Genomic DNA, 25,321 nt, shown 5'->3' on the forward strand with positions numbered 1-25,321 from the left:
TATACTGGTGTTTTAATTAACATGTGGGACAAAAAATATATTATGCACACACATATATTAACAGACAGACATACAGATGGAAAAACACATACTAAACACTACACATATTAAGCTGTTAAATATACACTTTATGCTAATGCAGTAATTTACATGTGGGTCAAAATATATCAAGCACATACATCTATTCTAAGGTATAAATATGCATGCAAAAACACACACACTAAAAATACTACACATCAAGCTCTTAAACATACACTTCATGCAAATTTTGTACTTAATGTGGGACAAAATAGTTAAAACTATCATGAAGTAAAGATTTAGAGCAAACCTATCACACATGTTGCAGATGAGTGTTATTTGATGTCAAAGTAAGGGTAGCAGCATATTCTTTTGGGTGGCACCCATGAAAGTGAGAAAAGGGTTCATGTTCAGTGTGTTGATGTGGGTTCTAACATCCAGGTTTGTCATGTTTCTCTGTAAGTTTATTTCCATGTTGCAAGGTACTCTAATATTCTTTGTTGGAGATGTCTCCAATCTTAATTTTGTTTCTTGGAACTGCAGAGGTCTGCAACAGCTTAGAAAAGTTGAACAAGTCATGAATAAAATAAAGGAAATAGACTCCAAAATTGTATTCCTACAAGAAAGTCATCCTTTGGATAAGGACAATAAAAAGATTAGGAGGAGGTGGCTGGGTAGTGTATTCACAGCACCAGTCTCATCCCGGGCTGGAGGAATTATGACTGTTCTTCATAAAACCGTCCCATTTCAAGTGAAAAATGTAGTCAAATACACAATAGGGAGATATTTAATAGTCCAATGTTCTCTATTATCAGAAAATTTTAATTTAGTAAACTTGTAGATGATCCTAACTTTTTTATAGATCTGTTCCTTACTCTCTCAACATTTGCAGGACAATACATAACAGCAGGGGATTTTAATTGCACATTAAACCCTAGTATAATATTGTGGTCCTGGATCATGTGTCATGTTGTCCAGTATACGTGGATAAAAAATTGACCCACCTAGATGGCATTTTCAGCACAAATGGTTACAAGATGAAGAATTTGTAAAATATAAAGGAAAACAGATAGATGAGTTATTTGAAATTAATACTTCACCAACATCCATAGAGAGTGGGAATAAATTAAAAGCTTTTCTCAGAGGACATATTATTAGTTATATAGGCTCAATTAAAAAAGGGCGTTTGAGGAGAGATTACGTTTGGAATCTAAAATATAAGACTCTCCAAGAAAAAGTTTATGAGAAAAGTAACTCACAAATGGAAAACAATTTACTGATTTTGAGAGCTGAATATGTTGTCTAGTCTCAGAGCTGCTTCTTGTCTTTTATTTTATGAACAGGGCAATAAATCGGGCAAATCATTAGCATGGGATATTAAACACTTAGAAACTAAAGCATCAATCACAAGCATGTTGTTGTAGATCCTATAGAAATTAATGATGCCTTTGAGGTTCATATAAAGAATTATATGATACAACTAATTAATTTACAAAACCTAAATAGTTTTTTGGATGAACTCCCTATACCATGTATCCCAAATGAATATAAAGAAGATCTGGAGCTAGAAATTAACAAAGAAGAAACTGGGCACGCCATCGATAATATGAAATCAGGAAAAAGGGCGGGAACAAATGGTCTTCCAATTGATCTGTATAAGAAAATAAAGAATAAATTGCTTTAATTGCATTTCGGAATGACCTGAGTCACTTGGTCACCTGAGTCTTCCATCCTCTATGAACACTGCTTTAATTATTTTACTGCCAAAACCATATATACACTCTAACAAATGTGAGAACATGAGACCCATAAGTTAAATTCTGAATTTAAGATAATATGTAAGTTTTTAGCGAAATGTTTACCAAAAGTATTGCCAAATACCATTAATAAAGATCAAAATGGATTTATAATGGGAAGGCAAGGTTTCCACAATGTCAGAATAGTATTGAATATTATTCATTCTAACAAAGAAATACCAGATACAGCACTTCTATCATAAGACACCAAAAAGGCCTTTAATAGGGTCAAATGTTCTTATCTTTTCAATGTATCAGAAAGATCTGGGTTCGGAAAGAACTTCATAAAATTAAAAGACTGACCTGTAGCCCTTCTTCTACAGTGCTGCAGGTCAGTTGGCTAGCTGTTCGCTTCCTCAATGGCGCACATGCGCAGCCTCACCATGGGTAGAGAGAACCGTTACCACCGGTTACTGGTCACAGTTCCGGGCGAGACCACCATGTTGCCCCACCATAGTCAACACAGTTGTTGGAGACGAGGCAGCAGCAGTACTGAAAGAGGAAATAAACACTCTTTTGAACAAGAGAGCAGTATGAGTGGTTCCCACCTTGGAGGCCAACAAAGGTACAGCTGTTATTTCATTGCCCTGAAGAAAGGGGGAAGACCTCGTCCTATTCTAGACCTACAAGTGTTGAACAAATACCTACGAACTACGGACTGAAAAGTGCTTCCATTTTAGTCCTCTATTGTGGATGTTTTGACATTCCTTCAGGAGCTGCTGGATAAGAGTCTCTCCCTTTCCACAGTTAAGGTCTATTCGGTAGCAATATCTATCTGCCTGTCATGTTGGCTTTGATAGAGTGATGCCAGGCGCTCACCCTCTTGCAATGCGTTTCTTAAAGGGAGTCCGCTTGCTGAGGCTTCTGCTAAAGTCCAGCGTCTCCTCATGGGATTTGACGTTGGTGCTTGAGGCTCTTTGTGGTCTTCCATTTCAGCCAATTGAGTCTATAGATATGAAATTTCTTTCAAACAAGATTTCCCTGCTTCTCACTTTGACCTCTGCAAAGCAGATGAGCGACCCCCATGCTTTGTCTGTGCATCCCTCTTATACCCAATTCAGTTCAGACGGCTCCAAGGTTACGTTACACCCAAATGTGGCGTATTAGCCTAAGGTTATCCCTGCAGCCTATAACTCTATGGCTTTTGAGCTCTTGAGCGTTTGTCCCCCTCCTTTTACATCTGAGGAGCAGAGGAGGTTGCATTCCCTGTGTCCTATGCGTGTGCTACGTGCCTACATAGACCGTACTCAGAGTTTACGTTTAAGTGACTAGTTGTTTGTCTGTATGGCCAATCCAGCCAGAGGCAAAGCCCTGTCTAAGCAGCAGCTTTCTCACTGGATTGTGGAGGCTATCTCCATGGCTTACAAAAGCAAAGGACTTCCGTTGCCTCATGGTGTGAGGGCGATTCGACCAGGGGCATGGCAACATCTTGGGCTTTGTTTAAAGAGGTATCTGTGAGTGTTATCTATGCTGCAACCAGTTGGTCTTCACCATTTATGGTTTTACCGTTTGGATGTGACAGCCCCATCGTCAGCTCATTCTGTCCTTTCTGCTGGGTTTATGATGCACTAGAGTACTGGAGGTTTTACTCCGGTTCGGTGAGTGAGTGAGTCTACTTAAAGGGAACAAAATGTTATGATTATAACTTCTGTTCCTTGAAGGAGAGGAACAAGGTACAACACCATGTTGCCCCGCCTCACAGCTAGGCTCAGTGAAGAGCAGCTATCAAACTGAGGGACGACTGTGGTGACAGGAGTATATACAGTATATGCAGGCAGGACCTCACACCACAGGTCATCTGCCTTAAAGGCGTCAATAGAGGTGTCTTCAGTCAGGCCACGCAGGGGCGGGATATCCCATATTATATGTGTGTCGTACCTCATTCCTCTCCTTCAGGGAACAGAAGTTATAGTCATAACATTTTGTTATTACAATTCATGCTGAGAGGGACATGAATATGTGTACCAAATTTCATGCCAAATTCATCCAATAGTTGTTGAGACATTTCACTCAAAACCACAAATGAGCCTCATGGTGGCACTGGAGGAAATTCCAAAGGATCACCAAAGTCATTAGTGTGCATCGTCTGGGCACCATGAATGTTTGTACTAAATGTTGTGCCAATACATCCATTAGATTTTGAGATATTCCAGTCTGGGCCAAAGTGGTGGAATGAGTAGCAGACATCCGTGGAACCACAGCGATGTCATGGCTAAAAAAGGTCTTTTATGTATGACGCACATTTTTAAAAGAATACTATACTGTTGGATTTCAGACAGCCGGGGTTGGAAATGACCAGTTATCCAAATTTATGAGGATTATGAAATGAGGGAGTTATAGATCATTTTATAAATAACACCTTAAATTCATTCATAGTAATCTCTGCAAAAAAGTGATATACTGTAGATATATTTTCAACTCTCGCATTCAATGTCATCCCAGCTAAGATGTAAAACACGATTCTGACCTGCCTCAGATCATCTAAAACACTCAGGGGGGTCGTATCGGTTGGCATCCCATCTGTCTGGTATTGCAAACATTTTAAAACAAACTTCACAAATATAATTTGAGCTGTGTGTGCTGTGTCATCTCTCATTCTTCTTTATTATCCTATCCATCTTTCTCTTTCACTCTATTTAACTCTGGTTTTTAAAACATGATTAAACCGGGGAGTTCAGAACAAACCCATCTGACTTTAATGGCCTCCAGAGAAGCAAATGATCCTTAACAGTGATTTTACTTTTAATTTCGTAATCAGGAATGAGGACCAAAGGGGATACTTAATTTTCTCTCTCTTTTGCATCTCCTTTTCTTAGTTTTTCCTCCCACACATATTCACTCCTCCTTTTTCTCACCCCTCCATCCCTCACTCTCACCAGCTCCTATCTTCTTTCATATCTTGCTCTCTCTCATCTGCCTCTCTTTCTTCCTCCTATTCCTGCACCATCATTCCTCTTCTTTCTCCTTCCCCTCTTGTGTCCTCTGTCACCTCCTTCGCCTCCTCTCACTTCTCCTCTTCCTTCTCCCCCCTCTTCTTCTACTATCCTCCCCTTCTGTCTTAACTGTCTTTTCCTCCTTGCACTCCTTCCTCCCTGCACCTTCCCCTCTTCACCTCCCTCTCATCTCCTTCCTCTCATCTCTCCTTACCCCCGTTACCTCCCTCTCCTTCTTCTAACCCACTTGTACCATCCATCCTGTCTCCCAGTCTCCCCCTGAGGCTCCCACCTACACCTCCTCCTTCCCTCTTCCTCCTCCTCCTCCTCCTCTGCCCAGCCTGACGTGGGACCAGATCAAGGAACTGTGTTGCCGGGAGTAACGGGGATTGAGAGCGACGCGTTGGAATGCAACTCCAGCCGAGCCCCTGAGAACAGGAGGAGGAGGAGGAAGAGGAGGAGGAAGGGGCGGTTGAGAGCAAGTATTTCCACTTTATCCCTGTGAAGTGTTTCTCCCAAATACTCTCTTTCTTGTCCTGTCCTCTTTTTGTTTTCACCTTCATCTCTCATCTTTCTGTGTCTCTCTATGTTTTGTCTAGAGACATTTTGGGGTCCTTCCCCTCCTCCATCTCTGAGAGGAGGTGCCAAGAACCATTATTCTCTATCTTTATCCCTCTTTTTGCTGTCTCTCCTCATCTCCTCTCTGACTTATTCACCTGTATCCCCCTTCATCTTTTGCACACTTATAGCTTGATTTGTTTTTCTTCTCTTCCTTTCATTATTGCTTGATTTGGATTGTCTTCTCCTCTTCTTTTCTTTGTTATCTCTACTCTGTCGTGCGACTTTGGGGGCTTCAACAGTATTTACCGTCTGTCGGTCAGGCCGCACACCCAGCCGTCTGTTTGTCTGGCTGTTCGCAGTGTAAATGCCAGTGAAAGAGACAGAGGGAGAGACAGGGAGGGCAAATACATGCAGATGCAGATGGACACACACTCAAACACGCACACACACATTCCCTCGCGCCACCGCGCCACCATACACACACACACACAAACACACACACACTCTCTACTTTATCAGCAGAATGAAAGTGCTTTCTGGCGGTATTTGAATGAGACAGAAAAGAGCCCTATTCAGCCCCACTGCCCGGCTTTTATTAACACTGCCCGTCACTGAGGCGACATAAGCCTCCCCTCCCTCACACCCCCTGTCTCTCTGTCCACACACACACACACACACACAAGCGCACACACACAGACACACACACACACACACACACACACACACACACACACACACACACACAGAGAGAGAAGCAGAGGGAGGTCTCCTGCTCAGGTATGATGATGCCCCCTCCTCATCTCCTCTCCCTTTTCTCTCCCTCTCATCCCTCTTTTTCGTTGGCTCCTCCTCACTCAGGGGCTTTTGTTACCTCACCCCCTCCTCCCCTGCTTTTTCACCACATCTCCCTCAACTCTCTCTCTCTCTCTCTCTCTCTCTCTCTCTCTCTCTCTCTGTCTCTCTCTCTCTCTGTTTGCCTCTGTCGCTGAATGGAAATACGCACAGATGCGTAAAGGGGCGGTCAAACTTCACATATCCACCGGTGGCAGCGGCAGCATCACCGAGCCCGTCTCTCTGGGCAAGAGGACTGAGCAGAGGACAAACTACTATCTTGGACAAGTGTTGAGGCCTCAAGCAGAAGTGGCGAGAGCCCCGAGCACGAGCCTGGAGCCCACCTGTTTGAGGTCGGACCCTGTTTGCTCGGATCACCCGGAGCCCCGGCAACCCGGCCGGAGGACGCAGGGAGCGCGGGTACAGAGGCGTAGGAGGACCCCGCGGTGTCCCGGCTCGGATGCTCGGATGGATGCTCGCTTCTTTTTCATGCAGCTTTTTTCTTTTTTTTTTTTTTTTTTTTATTTCCTCCAGAGCTGCTGTTGCTCGTCTGTGGCGATCCAGAAATAGCAGCAGCCCGTCTAGAGGTTGTATGAGGAGGCGTCTGAAGAGGTTTATTTGCAGTAGTTCTTTTGTTGTCAGCGACGAATTTGCCAGTGTTGTGTCATTTTTTGTGTGTCTCTCTCGTCGCCTCTATTTTGAGTTTCCAGCTTTGATGCCACTTAGTCTGCCGGAGTCGTACTACTAATTAGCGGCTTGATTGACAGCTCGGTAATTGGATTTATTTCATATCCGCTCCTTGAAGTTGTGAAGCCTCTTAAGGCGCGACAGGAATGGCTTCTCAGGCTTTATTTCTGTAGAAAACAACAAGAACACACCTGCGCTAGACTTGTGGGGATTTTTCGGGGGTTTACTCTAATTTTAATGCAGCCACTTGCCAAATTCTCAGTCCTTTTCCAAGTCATTCCTGGAGCCTGTGAGGCCCAAGAATCCAGGAGAGATCAGGTTATATATTTCAGACAGAAGAGAAGGATTATTTAATATTTCACTATTACAAAACATAACCTCCACTGCAGAAATATTCCTCTTATTGAGTCTGTTCTTTTTTTTTTAATCTTCTCTCTCCATTTCCTTCAAGTGCACTGTGACTTGTTCCAGGAATGTTCCAGAAAATGTGGCAAAATGAAGAGGGTCACCACCTTGGTATCAAAGACATAGCTCTTGATTAAACCATAACACTGCAACAAGTTGGTTGCTCTATGAAACAATCCTCTTTTCTAAATTGTTTTTAAAAAACGTTCTTACACTTAATCTTGTTGTGTTAGCAGCATGTGGTTCCTAACCAAGAGGACAACAGGTGCCACAGAGCTTATTGGTGGAGGAGTTGACCACTCCCCTTTAAGAACAAATTATTTAAATTAAGGTTTTTTATTGAATCCTAATAGTTGGCTTTACACCAACACAAAATGTCGGATTTCATGTTTTTGTGGCACAGGTCTGGAAAATGAAAATTGTGGCTGTGAAAAAGTGTTTAGATCTAATTAATTGAAAATACATAGAGCCTTCAAAGTTTAATATATGTGAACAGAATGTATATAGAGAGTAAATGTTTCAAAATCTGACCAAAATCATTGTGTCGATTTCAACTGTTTACTTGCAGATACTTGTGGCCAAGGAGGAAACAACATCCCAGCTCACCAAAATATATTTCAAATGAATGTCATCAACATGTATTAAAGTCTAAGTATAGACATTCATCAGGGGAACAGGTATGCGGGTTGCAGATTAAAACACTTACGCCAACAAAGGGTTCTATTTGTGCCCTTGGAAAAGCTGAAAGGAGGGAGAGTGAATCCCAGTCATTTACTGGCAGCAGGAGAGATGGATGGATGTTTACTGTAACCCGATATCCAAAAACGATGCAAAGTGACTTTTTGTACCATCCAAAACATGGTAGTGTATAAAGGTTAACAGGTCAAGATTCTTCAGATGCATCCTATACAATTGTGGCTCGGTCTGATAATTGTGGGCAAAGAGCTGTACAGTTGAAAAACCTGCTGCCTTGGAGACAACACTGTGGGGAAAGAAAGCCCACTTCAGTGCTCATTGGGTGGACGTCACACCCGTTGCCACACCTCGACAGCAGGTGGCATCACTCGTCCTTGATGAGGCTTCACGTGCTCTCCCTCTGACTCACACAGCGTCTGTCTTCTGGTCAGTCAGTCGATCAGTCCTTGGCCCACTGTGATGCTGTATTCCCAGTATACCGAGTATGCAGGAACAAGTGTCATTTTCTACCAGCTCTGTGTCGTCCTTTCTGGGTGTCCGTGTCCTTTGCCTGCTGTTATCCTGTTTTCTAGTTTTGCAGGCCCTTGGATATTATTCGGATGTCTACCCATCTATCATCTCACTCTGTGTGTGTGTGTGTGTTTGTGTTTGAGTGTATGTGTACTTGCTCTTAAAATCCAGTCTCCCCAATGCCCAGTGCGCTGTATGGCTTTTTATTCCTATCTGACTGTACTGATGGTTCATATAGGGATGGAAGCCATGCACCGCGCTGGAAGCACAGCGCACTGGACCATGGATTTAAGCCCTGTCACCTCACACACACACACACATGCAAAAACAAACAAACACACATACACACACAAAAGATATATGTATAAGCACAGTCTCAAGAGCCTACGTGCTCACAGAAGGCAATGAATGGATGCACACGTCCAGGAGGCCGTGAAGCGAAAACCTGTCACACACTCAGAGATATGGATGCACATGCACTTCACACATAAACATGTATTCATTTATGTGAATGCATGCAATAGGTATGCATATGTATGGGTATGGTGCATGCATTACGCACACACACATACAGGGCACTCACACAGAAATGGTCCCCTGCTCCCATCAGGTCCGTACTGCAGCGAGTCAGTCTGAAGCTGTCTGACTGTATCAGCTGACAGACGGCTTTCTGAAGTGAAACACACACATCTGCCACAGAATCCCAACAAGATCGATATGGATGACAGCAGAGCCCAGTGAAAATTAAATTGATGTGAAATAAACAGAATTGATTTGGACTGAAGACGCAGAACTCGTTTCAGGGAAACCACACAGACTCGTCTCAAAATAACAAGATAAAGAATGAATTTAGTCATGGTCTTTTACCCACTTAGTTCTTATTCGGGGTCCCAGTGGGGAGAAGACATTTCACCGCATGCACTGGGTGGAAGGCAGTGAAAAATCCAGGACATGGCTAACACCGAGAGATGACCATAACCACATTTTCACATCTGAAGCCAGTTTAGAGTTTGAAGTCCTTCTGACGTAATTGTAAGGAAAAGTGTGCAAAGGGGATGGGAATCTAGACTGAGACATTGTGATGCTCCAGTTTCAAAAAAGTAAAACCCAAAAAATTAACTAACAGCAACTGTCTATTGATAATACCTTTATAATAGAACAGTATCAGTGCACAGGCCTGTCACGCTATTAAAGGAAACAACCTTTTCTATGGAAAACATGGAAAAAGACATTTTGGAACAGAGCTGAATTTCATCAACCCTTTAACAGAGGAAATATTGCACCTTTATCATGGTGTGAAATGACCGACTACACATTCAGGACTTCAATCTGTCACACCTACTTAGGATGACCTGTAATTATAGGTGGAAATTTAGAGTAGCTCCTCTACTTGTGACATGGCTACCAAAAATCCCTCATTATTAGCCAGGTGATTTTATCGGATAGTTGGCCGGAGTTGGCTAATGGTCTCATGGTCCTGTTCACATTTCATTCACTGTCATACTGAGGTAAAACCTGCACCAGAATTCATAAATGATATTCTTTTCTTTTTTGTCTGATTATTGCTTCATTTCCTACATGTTCTTCCAGATACACAGACTGTATACAGGAGAGAGTGACCCAGACCACTGTTAAATAAAACATGAGAAGAATACATCGACACTGAAGGTCTCTTAAATTATATTTTGTGACTTTTATTAGAGTAAACTTATCATGGGACTGTGGCCCCACCTTGAACTCTTTAAAGGACATTACTGGTGGCTTTCCATTTTTACAGTAAAGTATACATTACACCTCACATAACAGCTTTCTAAATCATGCTGTAGTATTTTATATTTTTAAATCTTTCATTATTCAAGGTGGCCATTGATTTTCATCCATGACAGTTAAAGATGAACTAGAAACATGACATTGAGTTTGGAAATCACGTCTTTATTATTACTTTTTTCAATCAAAAGTTACATCATCATTATGTAGTAATGCAGCTGAAGGTGCAGACAGATTAGAAAAGTCAAAGCGCTGTGGGGTGTTCGTGTCCTGGTAGGAAACTGCAAAAATTGGGTTTATGGCATGCTCTTGAAATGGTTTGCTAGAATGTAAATCATGTATGATTACTAGTAAATAAAAAAGAAACATGTACAAACTCTTGTATAACACTTTAATGCCAACTGCCTTAAATATTGAGAGTCTCGAGGCTGAAGTTTGGACTCATCCCTCTAGCTGAATGCTTCAAATATAAAAAGATGAATAGACACTATCGTTGCCAGACGGTTGTGTAGCCACACAGCATGAGTGTCTCTTTTATGAAACCCCATGAATATAGCTATTAATGTGTCACTGCAAAAACTATCAAAGGTCAAGGTGATACTTTAACATCAGATGAAGTGGAATAGAGACAAGGGCCTCATATGTAGCACAACAACGCCCCTCAGTGTCGAAAAGTGGTATTACTTTGCTCAAAAGCCAACCACAATGTATATAAGGGTTTAGAGTTGTCCTTCAGATTTAAGTTAGCAGCATAAATATAAAAATGTATGTCAGTAAAATGGTAAATAGAGAGTTTTGAAGGTTAAGAAAAAGAGCAGTAAATTAGGACCACCGACGAAGAAGAAGGGGACCGGACGTGACGTCAAAGTCATGTCGCCAAAACAACCGGTGCGCAGCGTCTGGTGTTATGAAAGCTTTTGAGTGAAATGTTGGATAACTGCTGTTTCCTTTACTCTTACACAACTATCCGTGGTTGCAGCACCATGTGGAGAGCCGAGGGACTTCCGGTCGTCTAGATTAGGCAAAATACATTTTTAGGAAAAGTGTTTTTGATTGAGAAAAGTGACAGAAAAGACAGAGACGGCATGGCAAAGCGGAGAGAGTGTGCAGAGACACCTGCAGATACAAAGAAACTGAAGCTGAAGGCAAAGAGCAGCGGAGCGAAGACAAGAGCTAAGAAGACTGATGCAGGTACAGAGAAGACTGATGCATCGCTCTAATATGTCACTAATGAACACAACATCTCCCCCCGTCTGCCGCAAAACAAGCCTGCACGTTCGCACCCAGAAAATGAACGAGAAATCCATAAAATAGCTCGAGTGTTAAAACAGTGTTGAAAAACTCAGATTGCAAAGGAAGGAGGGACACACTTTACTTTTTTTTAACAGTAGAGGGGTGTGGGTAATCCTGACTCTATGGATAGAGTTGCAGACCTTTTTTTACCTGCATGTATCCTGCTAAATGTGTCCTGTTAGCTGGTGTTTGTGTTGTGAATTATAGCCGATTGTTAATATAGCATTATTGGCAATGTAGCTTCCACAGTTTCATGCATTGATACAGATAGATGACATTAACAGCTGATACATTTTGATACTTTTCCACTAACAATATTTATATATGATAATATGGAGATTAATGGAGATAAATCAGTTATAAACTATCAAACGTATTTAATGCAATGACCTTTGCTCTGTTGTCTTACGTGATGTAAAAAACAATTCACATATCAACACAAAAGCTTCAATCACCAGTGTTACAGATTTTTACAATTTGCCATGAATCTTCTTTGCAGAGCAGACTTTTGTGAAACAACAATGTGACATAATATATATATATATGTCATCACAATATGATTCCAGTAAAATTGAATTATTGTCCCTAGTGAGGGATGATTCTGTTTATTTTGGCTCTTGAATGGGTAAAAATACATAAATAGTCAGTGTTGTTTTCTTATCGTGGCTACCAAGAAGATAATTTTCAAGCAAGCCATTGTTCAGGTGCATGGATGGATGATGTGCACGGTTACTGGAGTGGATACGTTGGCCTACATACACATCTGTGCTCCACTTCATCAAAACATGTTTTTGTGAAAGAAAAAAAAAGTTTCTCCTTAAGTTTGATCTTAATCTTTTAAAATGGGATAAGTCACACAACAATCTCAGTAATTGTTTGTGTATCTTCATTTTCCTGCTGGTTTTTTTTGCCTCTCATGTTTTGCTGCTTTGACTTAATTTGAGTGTTTTTGGATCTGTCTTTGTCGCAGTTTGAAATGCACATTTAAGCATTGCTCTTCCTTTTTTTCCTGAAATCACAGCAACAGCGTCGTCTCAGATGTGGTTTTATTGCTATTTGAACAGCAGCATCATTGTTACTGGGCTGTATTTAGTATTTAGTATAAACAACATGGTTCAGATGATTGGAAGCCTGTTTCATGTCTTACATGTTTCATGACTGGTGAGTCATTAATTGAGATAAACCTTACTGCTTCCTGTTGTGAACCTCAACCATCATCACCACTGTGCTGTTACTTTTAGTTTGTTAGTAATTAGTTTTGATTATTGTTTACTCTTGTTTGGCTTTTCTCTTGTTGATAATTATCTTTTCCTATGGCTTTTAGATAAGTTTCTCTGGACAAAAACAGCACCATTTTATGTTTGCTTTACAAGTTTTCTTTTAAATATAACACTGTTTCTCATGATGTGAAAGACTGTGCAGAGGCTGGCAGACAGGATGCAAAATTAACTTTTTTGTCCACTGGTCAAATGGCTAATGAATGTTCAAATTTTACCAGCCACTCAGTAGATTACCGTTGTTTCTTTGGCTGGTGAGTGAAGCAAATCTACCAGCCATTTGCATATTTTAGCAGCATTTGGCTGGTGGATGGTGCTAATTTTGTGCCCTGCTGGCAGAGAGAAGATACTCTATGATGGTGATCTGGTTCACTGCTAAATAACAGCTTTAAATTAAAAGGATTTCTACTATTGTAGGCCAAAAAAAGAGGCGTGGAAGACTGGAAGCATAACTTGATCCTTTTAAACAAATCATTCTTAATCATTACGTGAACACAGCTGCTAAAAACCCTTGTCTTTCATCACAGAGAAAGAGGAGAAGATTGAGAGGAAAGTCAAATCCAAACCACGTTCCTCCACAAAACGAGCTGGAAGGAACACCTCTTCTACCACATCCTCCTCCGCCAGTGCTGTCAAAACCAGTAAATACTTCCTGTCACCAGCGAAGGAGGAGGAAGCTGACAGTGAAGATGACTTTGACATGGTGACCTCAAAAGCACCTGTGGTTACGGTGAACGCCAAGAAACCATTGAAGGAAGAAGAAGAGGATGAGGAGGAGGACAGTGAGGAAGACGAGGATGATTGGGAGGAAGTGGAAGGTAAGTGAAGAGTCAGTAGAAAACAGTGTTAGTCTGTTGTGTGTATGAATGGAATCATAATATAATATTAAACCTTTTCATTGTGTATATGTAAAGCAAATTCTCTCTGCTGGTGAGAAAGTGTGGTTGTGAACGCTATTCACATAATAATAATAACAATAATAATAATAATAATAATAATAATAATAATAATAATAATAATAAAAAGGAGTACAACACACTGGGAAACTGAAATGTATGTATGTGTGTTGATTAGAGTTGGCTGAGCCTCTGGGTCAAGTGGAGCCAGCAGAACCTGTCCTGCCCTCTCAACCAGTGGAGATCGAGATCGAATCTCCAGAAGTCAGGAAAAAGTAAGTGAAACGTGTGTTTGTATCGTGTTTGTACTGAAAATACATGTGAAAGATTGTTAAGCAAAGATATTTATCTCTAAAAACATTTTATGCTATTTGTGTATTTTTACCACATACTTAATGTAATTGTGATATATTCAAATATAGACCAGGTGGCCATGATTTTAGATCATTCCAGCTCATGGCAATTTGAGCCGCACCAGAAGAAAAAAAAACATAAATAACAATAATAATAATAATATTAAACTGGCACAAACTCAATAGGGTTATCCCCTTTGGAGTTTGAACCCTAATAATTAAAACATTTTTTTTAAAAAGTAACTATTAGTATAAATACAGTTATATCAACCATGCTGCATGAAATAACTGATTTTTGTAAGTTATGTTGAGACAAAACGTTATATTCTCACTTAAATAAATACAGAATAATAAGAGCACATAGCAAAGATAAACATGGTTTTCTCTAACTATGGAGATCCTGTAACTGTAATTTATGGAAGAATTGTGATCTGTTTTAGTTTCAAAGTTTTCACCGGCTGAATTCGTTTAGAAGTGTTATGTTTATGACTGATTTTTGTTTTAGTAACATCCATCTGCTTTTGCTGTAAATACAGTTCAAGGAACATCAGCAAACTTTTTAGTCCTGAAAGGAAAAAGGTTTTCAGGCAGAGCTTAGTCTTACTTAGTCTGGCTTTTAAGATACTATCTCTCCATGTTCTGTGTAAGAGTGCCTTATTTTCCTTTTCTATTACAATTTTTTTCATCTTCAAGAGCACCTTAAGGGTTGATGGACTTACTTCATGTGAAAATGACTCAGCACTTAGACGCTGTTTAAGTATGATTACAAACATACTTGTGTATGAATTACGAAGCCCACTGGATGCACGTCTGTATATATCTTTTTTTAAACGTGTGTTTCTAATCATCATTGCTGATTGGCCAGGCAGAAGAGGCAGGCTGAGTTCGAGGCGTATCTGAGGCGAATGATGAACCGATTCAAGAAGGACGTGCTGGCAGACACGCACAAGGTGAAAATACACACCTGCGCTGTAAACGTTTGTCTGTGCTTCTTCCAATCCTTTGTGTGATTTGAAGTCACCATAGTGGGATTTTAGTCGCTACTAACTTCTAATTGGTCTCTCAGGTCCACCTGATGTGCCTGATAGCCAGCGGGATGTTTCGCAACCGTCTGTGCAGTGAGCCAGACCTGCTGGCCATCACTCTGTCGCTGCTGCCTGCCCACTTCAGCGTGGTCGCCAAAGAACGCATCGACCAAAACTACATATCTGGACTGCTCAAATGGTGTGTGCTCATCAAATGTTAAATGTTTAGTATGTAAATGGTGCCTGAAGCTTCTTTTCATGGCAGGATGTGTAAAACACTAATAAATGTTTCCAATGATGCAACCAAATCCGCTCCACAGTCATCAACCTCATCATATCAGTTATTATTACCTTTGTGTAATCACTGATGTATCTTTTATCGCCATCTATTTATTTTAATCTCTCCTCCTCTCCAGGTTCAGAGCAACATTCACCCTCAACTCCAGTCTTCCATGTGAGGAGCGTCCAGACCCGCGGGCTCTGCTGGAGAGGCGGCTGGCCAGCCTTTCAGCGAGAAACCATCAGGAAATGACTCATGTTGGTAGTTTACCTCAAGCCTACTAAATGCAACACAGCCCGTGCGTGTAAACGAGTAAATTTGTGAGGTAATTATGCTCCTGTGTGTTTTATGTTTCCTGCAGCTGTTCTTGTTGGTCCTGAGGTCTCTGCAGCTCTTCTGCCGCTTGGTACTTTCTCTGCAGCCGATCCCTCTCAAACCCCCGTCAGCCAAGGTACCGACAATCTGTTATTCAGCTCTTTAGAGGATACTGATGCAATTACACAAGCCATATTTAGTCAAGAGCTGCAGTTTAATGCACAGAAAATTCTTTCCTTGACTGTTCTACTCAAGTAATTATATTCAACACTTCTGAAAGACATTAGAAAACAGTGTTCATACATTAAAAGGGTCCCACAGGCCTTTCAGCACATTGTAATTGACATCCATGTACAGTATGACTGCTAATTATAACTTAAATTGCAGTATAAACTACTATAATTTTATCAGGGCAGAAATAACAAGATATTAACAATGTCATTAACAATTTACCAAATACAAGTCTGTGCTTAACTGGTCCTTACACTGCTTTGGGCCAGGTCTTTGTTATCTGTGGATGGCAGGGTTCAATGTTGTTGTTTTTTTTCACTTGCCTGGTCGGGCAAGTGGATCAGAAATCTACTTACCCAAAGTCAGTTTTTACTTGGACAAAATTGTTTTATTATTATTAGCAGTTATCAAATAACAACAAAGACTAAAGTTAATTGTCATGTTTAATCTTTATTTAAGTAAAATAAAGAGAACAAGCACAGTGTCATAGATGCGAAGCAACAAACAAACATATAGAAAATGGTATGACCCATCGCCTAAAATTCACTGAACATTAAGTTCTTTTGATCAGCCTAGTTTCTTAAATGTTGCTTGTTTTCAAGAGTATTTATGGCAGTGAAGAATTACACGCTCCACTGATTCCTCTATTTAACAGTGCTCACATAAACCTGAGGGATGTTTGTTTCACGCATCACACTACTAGCCTACTCAGTTCCTGACTGGCCAACAGTGCGTACGAATATTCTCCGATGCATGCAAGAGGAGGGGGCTGTGCTGTGTGCCAGAGAACGAGAAAATAATTTATGATACAACAATGTTCGAAAAAAAAGTTCTCAGCACTAAAGATGTATTTCACAGAACAGCTCATACGTGCAGCAAAACACTGTAGTTAACCTGCCAAAGGCTGTAACTCACCCAAAACCTTTGATTTATAACTCAAAATTAAGTTATTGTGTAAATAAATAAGACATTGCCACCAAAATGACATGTTGGTTTGATATAGTAAAAACCAAGGATGATCATATATTTACACCTCCGTTGCCCCCGTCCAGTGTTCATCCAAGCAGGCGCCTCCTTGTTCACAAGTTATAGTAACTCTGTTGCCCTCAAGCTTTATAAATGTGTTTTACAATACCCATACTCATGCTTTACACCTGTAAGCTAACTGGACAGCACGTGCCATTGGTTGATTAAAGATGCGAGACTCCCCATTCGTAAGTGAAATTCAAGTTTCACCTGACAACAAAAAATCAATTTAGCAGATTTAACGACCACTACGTATCAATGCAATTTATGAAACACGAGCTCTGCAGATTGCATGTGACGCCTTACACAATGAAAGAAATCAAATATATATCAAAACTATTCAACTGAGAAGAAACATAATCTATTTTGATCACAAAGACATATAAAACCAATAATTGTTCAAATTGTAGACAATTGTACTCAATCATTTGCCTAAAGTGCTAAAACATTTGCAAATGGTAACAAAGAATGAGAAATATTATTTCTGTTGTGCTCAAGTAACAAAATGTTTTGAAGAATTTTACATATCGTTTTGACGTCTTTAACTGTCATTTGAGAATTGAGCCCAAGCAACTGAGAAAAACTTTTTGCATATTTTCATTTCCAATCGTAACCAAATTTGCAAAATTCATCAGGGGAACGACACAAACACCTTCTCTGTTGTTCTACAAAGTTTACACATATTTCCCCCACATGTGTCGGCTCATTACAAACTGATTACATAACATGAGCTGAGTCTTCTGTTCTTACAAATACACATACTGTAAATATCTCTTGTGTCCTTTCTCCAGGGCAAAGGGGCTAAAACATCTTCTGGTGCCCAAGGAAAGAACCAGGGAACATCCAAGACCAGCCCACAGGAGCCGAAGGTCTCTCCTGGCACCAAGAGAGCAGCTGGAGGAGGGAAGGGAGACAGAGGAGGAAAGAAAGCTAAGAGGAAGGAAATAAAAGACGAGGATGAGGGGGAAGAGGAGGAGGCTGTAACATCAGGGCGGCAGAAACCGAAGAACTCAAAACGCCGCAGCGTCGCCTCAAAGGTCAGCTACAAGGAAGAGAGCAACAGTGAAGGAGAAAAGGAGGACAAGTGGCTCAGTGATGAGGAGGATTTTCAGATGACCAGTGAGGAAGACAGTGAAGATTCAGAGGGCGGGGCCAAATCTAAAAAGGGGACGAAGGGGAAAGGGAGGAGCAAAGCTAAAGTGACCACAGCCCCAAAGAGAAAGAGCGGGGGAGGGAAAAAACAGGTGAAAATCGAAGATGAGTGTGAAGAAGGAGAAGATGGCGATGAAGAAGAAAGAACGACGAGCAACGGAAACAAGCGAAGGAGTGGGAATAAGAGAGAGGGGCCTGGAGCCGACGAGTGGTTGGAGGTGTTTCTGGAAAAAACATCCTCCTGGGTTTGCGTAGACGTGGAACACGGTGTCGGGATGCCTCATCTCTGCTCCCAGAATGCAACAGCGCCGGTGACGTACGTGGTGTCAGTGGACGGGGACGGGTTTCTGAAGGACCTGGGAAGGAAGTACGACCCCACCTGGATGACGTCGTCCAGGAAGAGAAGGGTAGAAGAAGAGTGGTGGGAGGAAACGCTCGAGCCGTTCCTGGGACCAGAGGATGAGAGGGACACGAAGGAGGACAAGGAGGTGAGACGGACATCCAACCTCCAACACATATGAACTCAAACTCATCCTGTCAAACACACACACACCAATTTAATACTCCCAATTTGTTCCTGTTATGCATTCATGTTTTGCTCTGAATGCTATTTTGCACACTCTTTTATCGCTGTAACACATTTTTCATTTCTACATTTCTACTAGTGTTTTGTGTTGATAGTGTTAGTTGTGTATGTTTACATAATTCTCTTTTCTCATTTGGATCCTTTTACTCTTTCCTGTTGGAAATCCCCTCTGTCTCTGAGTAACACATCAAAGGAACACAAAGTTAAACTGGTCAGCTTACACATTAAAAGTTGAGGGTATTGGCATCAGATGTCTCCCCTGCCCAGCAGACTGCTGGTGCAGCTAGTAGACAACTATAATTGACTGAAAAGTGGAAAAAAGCAACTATAAAGCCCAATAATTAGCTGTCTTTTCTGCAGGACAGTTGTAAAAATGCACATGATATAAAAGCAGCACACTGTTTTTAATCAGTAAAAAGCAATTTTCCTGTTTACAGCTAAAAATCAGTAACAAATTAACAAAATAAACCAGATAACTTTATCTGGATAAGCTGAGTGGTTCTGCTTTTTCGGGCAATGTAATGTATAAGTAGTAAAAGATATTAGAGTTGGTCTCACATCAGGTATTTACATCAATAACAGTGAGGAAAAAGACGTCCAGAGTAGCCCTGAATATAGTCTCATCCAAAGCATGAAAAGTTTAGATGTCCTTGCTCACAAAAAGTGACAATTCAAACTGAGTGCAGTCTAAATACGAAACATAAAAAACGCATCATTCTTTGCATGCAAGGAGCTTCTTATTTTACTCACAATCGGTTCAACACTGAACACTCCTTTTCTACTTATTAACACCATCCATCTTCTCTCTGTTTTCCCCATGTTGCCCACCCAGATCCAGAATAGGCTGCTGAACAAACCGCTGCCCATCTCTATAGCGGAGTATAAAAACCACCCGCTGTACGCTCTAAAGAGACACATGCTGAAATACGAAGCCATTTACCCCCCCACAGCCACAGTACTGGGATACTGCCGAGGAGAGCCGGTGTACTCCAGGTCAGTAGTAAAACAGTCAGTCGCGGATACTTTTTAATTAAATCACTTCTCAGGATGCGTCACAGGACATATTTTTATACAGCATCATCTCTGTTAAACCAGTTTCCTCTCATTGCGGATTCTGGTTTGTACAGGATTGTGAAAGGGACATTGTTTTTGGAAGCAAACTGGACATGTTATGAATCACAGGGCGTACATGGAAAACATTTGCCATAAATTTGTCAGTTATGCGTCACGGGTTAAACTAAAACATCACAACTCGTACTGTAAACTAGGGTATCATTGAAGTTTAATGATGGTGTTTATACTTACTTGGTCATATAAGGCCAATGAAATATTTTATTTTACAAGTTGTAGCGTTAGTTTTAGTCTGTTAGTCTCATTGTGGAAGAAAGAGCAGGTTCAGTCTGGACTTCTGGTACTCTGAAGAACGACTTCATTTATTGTTGCTGTGGAAGATTCGTTGACCTGCATGTTTGAATGAATTGTTCGAGTATCAGTGGCCACCTGGTGGTGCTGTTATATTAGTTAACCTGTCATGTGCTTGAAACTGTGTTCATCTGCAGATAGTGATCTCCTAGCTGTGAAATACATCTCCTTTTGACTGTTAATGCTTGTTAGACCTTATTCACACTGGGAACTAAGTGCTTTAATCTTAAAATACACCCAACATGCACTCAAAAGACATTGACTCTGATTGGCTTCAAGACATGAGCAAAACATTCAATTCTTGAGATAAAGAAGAATTTCAGTGTGATAAATATTTTTTTTCTTATTCTTCTCATCACATTTAAATGTTTGTTCTCTCTAGGGATTGTGTGCACACCCTCCACTCCAGAGACACGTGGCTGAAAGAAGCACAAACTGTCAGACTAGGAGAAGAGCCATATAAGGTGAGAGAGAAATTTTCTCCAATTTAGTTTTCTTATGCATTTATTTCCTCTTTTTTTTCTCCTCCAGCCATGATTTCTCTTCTCTGTTTGTTAGTTTCTTGATCACTTCTGTTCCTCTCTAACTTTATCTCACACTAGCATCTCTCACTGTAGCCAAATCAGTTCAGCAGGCTTTATTTGCATGATTTCATGGCTGATACCAAAAAAAAGAGGAACAACATCAGGAGCAGTTAAACTCAAACACTCCACTGATGTCCATATAACCACCAAACACACAGTTAACCAGAATTAACCACTACTGTTCCATCGTAGCCTCCTCCCTAACATTGAAGTGGATGAGGAGGGTTGGTTTGAGCTGTGTGTGATGTATAGTGAGAGTCCAAAAGAGCAATGTTTACCTCACTATGTAACATATTATTCAGTTTCAAGAGGGAACTTACTTTCTGCAGTGTAACCACAAACTTTTCATGTATTACTCAGAAACGCCACTCATTACTTGCAGGTTTTCCCTTTAATGGTCAACTGCTGTAATATTGACTCTCACACAGGGACCAGACTGGGTGAACTCTATGGGGAATTTCCACAAAATTAATTTATTGAGATATATAGTGGGGCCCAGGAGATATTCCCTCAAGATATAAACTTCATGATATAACTTAATGAAAGCCTCCCTGATATGAAACAAATGAGCACATGTAACAAAGTTAGTTTTGTGGTTTTGCAAAGCTAAATTCTTGTCAGCGTATTTCCAGCTATACTTTGGGGAGAAATGATGCAATTAAATCTCAGTTTGTCTTAATTTGATCAATGAACAAAGTTGCACGCAGCAAAAACCTGAGAGTGAGTGAGTTGTGTATCTTGATATTTCAGCAGGTGAGCACTGATTAGATGGTAAATGGCTGCATTTACATAGCGCTTTTATTCAAAACGCTTTACAGTGTTTCTGCTGCTCATCACACACTCACACACCGATGGCAGCAAGATACCATACCAAGGTGCTGGCACAACCATCCGAAGCAATCTGAGGTTCATTATCTTGCCCAATGACGCTTTGACATGTGGACAGGAGGAGTCAGGCTAATCTGAAATCTGGCTTTGCAGAAGATAAAGCAGAGAAAATCATTGCTCTATTAGGGTTTTTACATGCGCTGACACTGAAATGATGTTGTGCTTTTAGTTGATGTCCAGACTAACCTGTCTGCAGTGACACAGGAGGACATATTAATAATTCACCCTCATTCACTTCCTTTAAATGCAGATCTCTGCCCTGTGCCGGATGCTCTGTAGTCTTGACTGCAGGCAAACTGTCATGCATACATTTGATAAGCCAGTAGTAGAGAAGGTATAAGCAGTACATGCTGGCACATTAAAGTCCTTATAGGCTGGTGAGTCATAAACAGATCAGCCAGTGGTAGGAAACTTGGTAGTTGTATAACAGAAAGTAGGTAATGACAGAATATATATAATGTCTTCCACTGTGTCTCTCTCCGTCAGATGGTGAAAGGCTTCTCTAATCGTTCCCGTAAGGCCAGGATGATGTCTGAGATGAAGAACGAGAACGACCTGGCTCTATTTGGAGAATGGCAGACTGAGAAGTACCAACCACCTATAGCTGTGGACGGAAAGGTATTAATAAAGAACTAGAATGATGAATAAATAAATAGGGTCACTGAAGCATTTACAGTGATACTTTTATGAAGGTATAACCAAAAAAAATGCTTGGCATTTGTTCTTGATAAATGATGTGAACAATCGATCAAATATTAAAATTGTTATTGATGAGCTGTTTGTCAATAAATAAATTGCCTAAATCTACAGTCTGGTATTGTTTACCTGTTATTTGTTCCCTTCAGGTTCCCCGTAACGACTACGGTAACGTCTACCTGTTTAAGCCCTGTATGTTACCGGTGGGCTGTGTTCACGTCAGGCTGCCCAACCTGCACCGTGTGGCCAGGAAACTGAACATTGACGCCGCGCCTGCAGTCACAGGCTTCGACTTCCATGGAGGATACTCACACGCTGTGTAAGACAATGCTGTGACAGTCCCCTCTGAGACAGGATTAGTTAAACACGAGGACGAAGGAGAATGTAATCACTATGGGAGCACGTCAGTGGATTTACTCCCATCCCATCTATTTTACTTACTTTCAAATATGGATATCGCTTGCTCTTTAAGTGTAGCTGTATTATTCTCAGTGAGCATTAATATTAACACACATTGTTGCTCCAAGGTTACCGCAGTTTTGTTTTTTTTTTAACTCATGATGCTTAGGAATGTTTTCACTCTTTCTCTTTGTTCTCTCAGGTGAAACTACTCCATCCTTAACATCTGCGTAGTCTTGTCAGAATAATTAGAATAAAATTATTTGTCAAACTTTGTGAAATCTACTCAGGAAGTTAAAAAAATGCAGTTGTCACAAAAAAAGTTAAATATATGAAATGTGAGAGTAAAAAAATATTTTGTTTCATTCACATGTTTTGTTTGTGTGTTTCAGCACTGATGGTTACATTGTGTGTGAGGAGCATGAGGAGGTTCTCCGAGCTGCCTGGGTGGAAGAACAAGAGCTTCAGAAACAAAAAGAGAAAGAGGTTTGTGTGTGTGTGTGTGTGTGTCTGACTGTGTGGGTTTTATTGTAAACTAATTTGTGAATTTATTAGAAACTAATAACTTCATATGACCATGCACCATGCATGACTGATTTTGCAGTCAAGGTGAGGACTATAGTAATTAAGAACCAGACTAATTTCATGTAAAAGCAAAACCAGTTATTTAAACCACCACATTATTTTTTTTTCCCTCTTCCACTTTCTAGAAAAAAGAAAAGAGGGCGATCTCCAACTGGACTCTGCTTGTGAAGGGGCTCCTGATCAGAGAAAGGCTTAAACAGCGTTACAGCAAGAAGAACGAGGACCCCAGGAGCCTCGCTCACACTAAAGACGGTGGAGGCGAGAATGGTTTTTCATCCGATGAGGAGGTGGTTGAGGGTGGAGGTCCTGGAGCTATGACGGCGGCTGAAACTCTGGCCATGTCCTGGCCCCAAAACAGACAAACAGAGGAGGACGGAGGGAGCGTCAGCGGACTGAAGAAGCCTAAACGTCAGAAGAAAGGGCAAGAGAAACATTTGTTCCCCTTTGAGAAAGTGTGATGTCAGAGATCTAAAAGCTGGCAGAAATAATTCACTAAACTTCTCAAGACAAGAGACCTTTCTAGCGCTCTGTAGCACTTGGGTTTACTTAAATCAAGATTATATGATTATATGATTATATCCTCACATCTACTGAAATTTACTTTGGAAGATGTTCACATCTTGAAAGCACTGTGTGCCTCAGGTGGAACAGATTTGAAATCATTTTTGCAGGTTTCGTCAAACCTGCAACCTCTGATATTAACACTATAAGGAGGAGAAGAAGAGGGAAAGAGAGGAGGACGAAGAAGGAGATGAATGATTTTAGTGAACTGATCTGCAGATCGATCTGTTTTCCTCCACTGTGTATTCTTGTACATATTCCCATAAGCTCATGTTCTGCATTATTAACTCTTTGTATGAGAGCTTAATGGAGATTAAGTATATCAAATCCAGCAGGTGTGTTCAGAACTGTGTTTTCAGGGCGTCGTGGAGAGAACAAACTCAACATGAATGTGAGAACAGGGAAGTGTCTTTTACAGTTTCAGATGTGTGTTTAACATCGCATGAAGACACACCTGTTATCATTTTACCTGGACAGATGTGATACACCCAGCCCTCCTGCAAATATTTAATGGGTGACAGTATTTCACATGGCAGGTTGTGACTGAATCTAAATGGAAACGTGTCATACAGTCAACACACGATACTCTGCAAACACCTCAAGGCTGTAAAAGATCAGAGTTTCACAGAATCTACACTACATGCTGCTAATTGATTATAAGCTGACTGAGACTCAACATCATTCTTGCTATCTCATATGCCGTCTTCACTCCGTTAACAAATGGCACACCTGGACCTCGTTACTGGCTGGACTGTACACCATGAAACCTGACTGCCTGAACAAAGAAACTAGTATTGTATCTCCAGGTTGTCACATTTTCAGCCACGTCTTTAGCTCGGCCACTGTGCATATTTGAGTTGATATAATTGCTTCGGGGTTGTAGATAGTTGTCACGAATGCTGTACTTCCTCCTTTTCTCTCTTTCCTTGTTGGGCTTCCACATCCCTGGAGGTTCACTTGTTTTTTTGTTGTATTCTGTACCATTTATCATGTTCAGCAACTCTTACTAATCTCTTTCACACTTTTGGTCACCATTTCCCACTTTGTCTGTATATGTGTTAGTAAAAAGCAGATGATGGCTGTATTTAAAATGGTAAACAGTTTTTGTATGAAAAGTATTTTTGTAAGAAATGTTTGAATACCAGTAAAATGCAGCGCAGCCAAATTGAATGTTATAGTCTTTTAAATGTGTGAGTGTGTTTGTGTGCATGTTAAATTAAAAAATATCTCTGAGTGTGTAAAAGTAAACTCCAACCAGGATGCGACAGCCTGCTAAACACACACACACAAATCCCAGAGGTGGTCCAGTTACACCCTCAACACACAGTATAGAAATAGCATCTTCTGACCTTTGCATATCTCTATACATTTTTGTAAAATTGTGAATGTGTCGTAACCTCGGTTTATATTAGTTTAAAATCTAAAATGTAAAGCCTCAAAAAAAAAAAATAGCAGCTTAAAGAAAAAGTTCATTGTTTCAGAATTAAAACAGCTACTATTCCCTTTGCCTGTAGGCGGCAACTTTAATATGTCTACATCTGCAGGCCC

At 40.7% G+C, this 25,321-nt stretch overlaps 1 protein-coding gene across 1 annotated transcript; it reads left to right on the forward strand.

Moving 5' to 3' along the window:
• The first annotated feature begins 11,054 nt into the window (after nucleotides 1-11,054).
• Nucleotides 11,055-24,943, forward strand: xpc (xeroderma pigmentosum, complementation group C). Its single transcript, XM_044352485.1, has 14 exons — nucleotides 11,055-11,395; nucleotides 13,302-13,592; nucleotides 13,849-13,945; nucleotides 14,889-14,973; nucleotides 15,090-15,247; nucleotides 15,465-15,585; nucleotides 15,690-15,779; nucleotides 17,692-18,540; nucleotides 19,471-19,631; nucleotides 20,443-20,524; nucleotides 22,019-22,150; nucleotides 22,378-22,547; nucleotides 23,020-23,113; nucleotides 23,338-24,943. Exons 1-14 carry the CDS (start codon nucleotides 11,290-11,292, stop codon nucleotides 23,668-23,670), a joined length of 2,769 nt encoding a protein of 922 aa, XP_044208420.1. The 5' UTR covers nucleotides 11,055-11,289; the 3' UTR covers nucleotides 23,671-24,943.
• Nucleotides 24,944-25,321: the final 378 nt, after the last annotated feature.

The sequence above is a fragment of the Thunnus albacares genome, chromosome 5 (genome assembly GCF_914725855.1).
Source record: "Thunnus albacares chromosome 5, fThuAlb1.1, whole genome shotgun sequence".
Classification (NCBI taxonomy): Eukaryota; Metazoa; Chordata; class Actinopteri; order Scombriformes; family Scombridae; genus Thunnus; species Thunnus albacares.

Excerpts from the sequence above, each read along its gene's own strand:
- xpc (XM_044352485.1), top strand. The coding sequence starts at position 11,290 with ATGGCAAAGCGGAGAGAGTGTGCAGAGACACCTGCAGATACAAAGAAA. Across the intron at positions 15,586-15,689 it reads ACCATCAGGAAATGACTCAT|CTGTTCTTGTTGGTCCTGAG; the intron begins GTTGGTAGTTTA and ends TGTTTCCTGCAG. Across the intron at positions 20,525-22,018 it reads TAGGAGAAGAGCCATATAAG|ATGGTGAAAGGCTTCTCTAA; the intron begins GTGAGAGAGAAA and ends TCTCTCCGTCAG.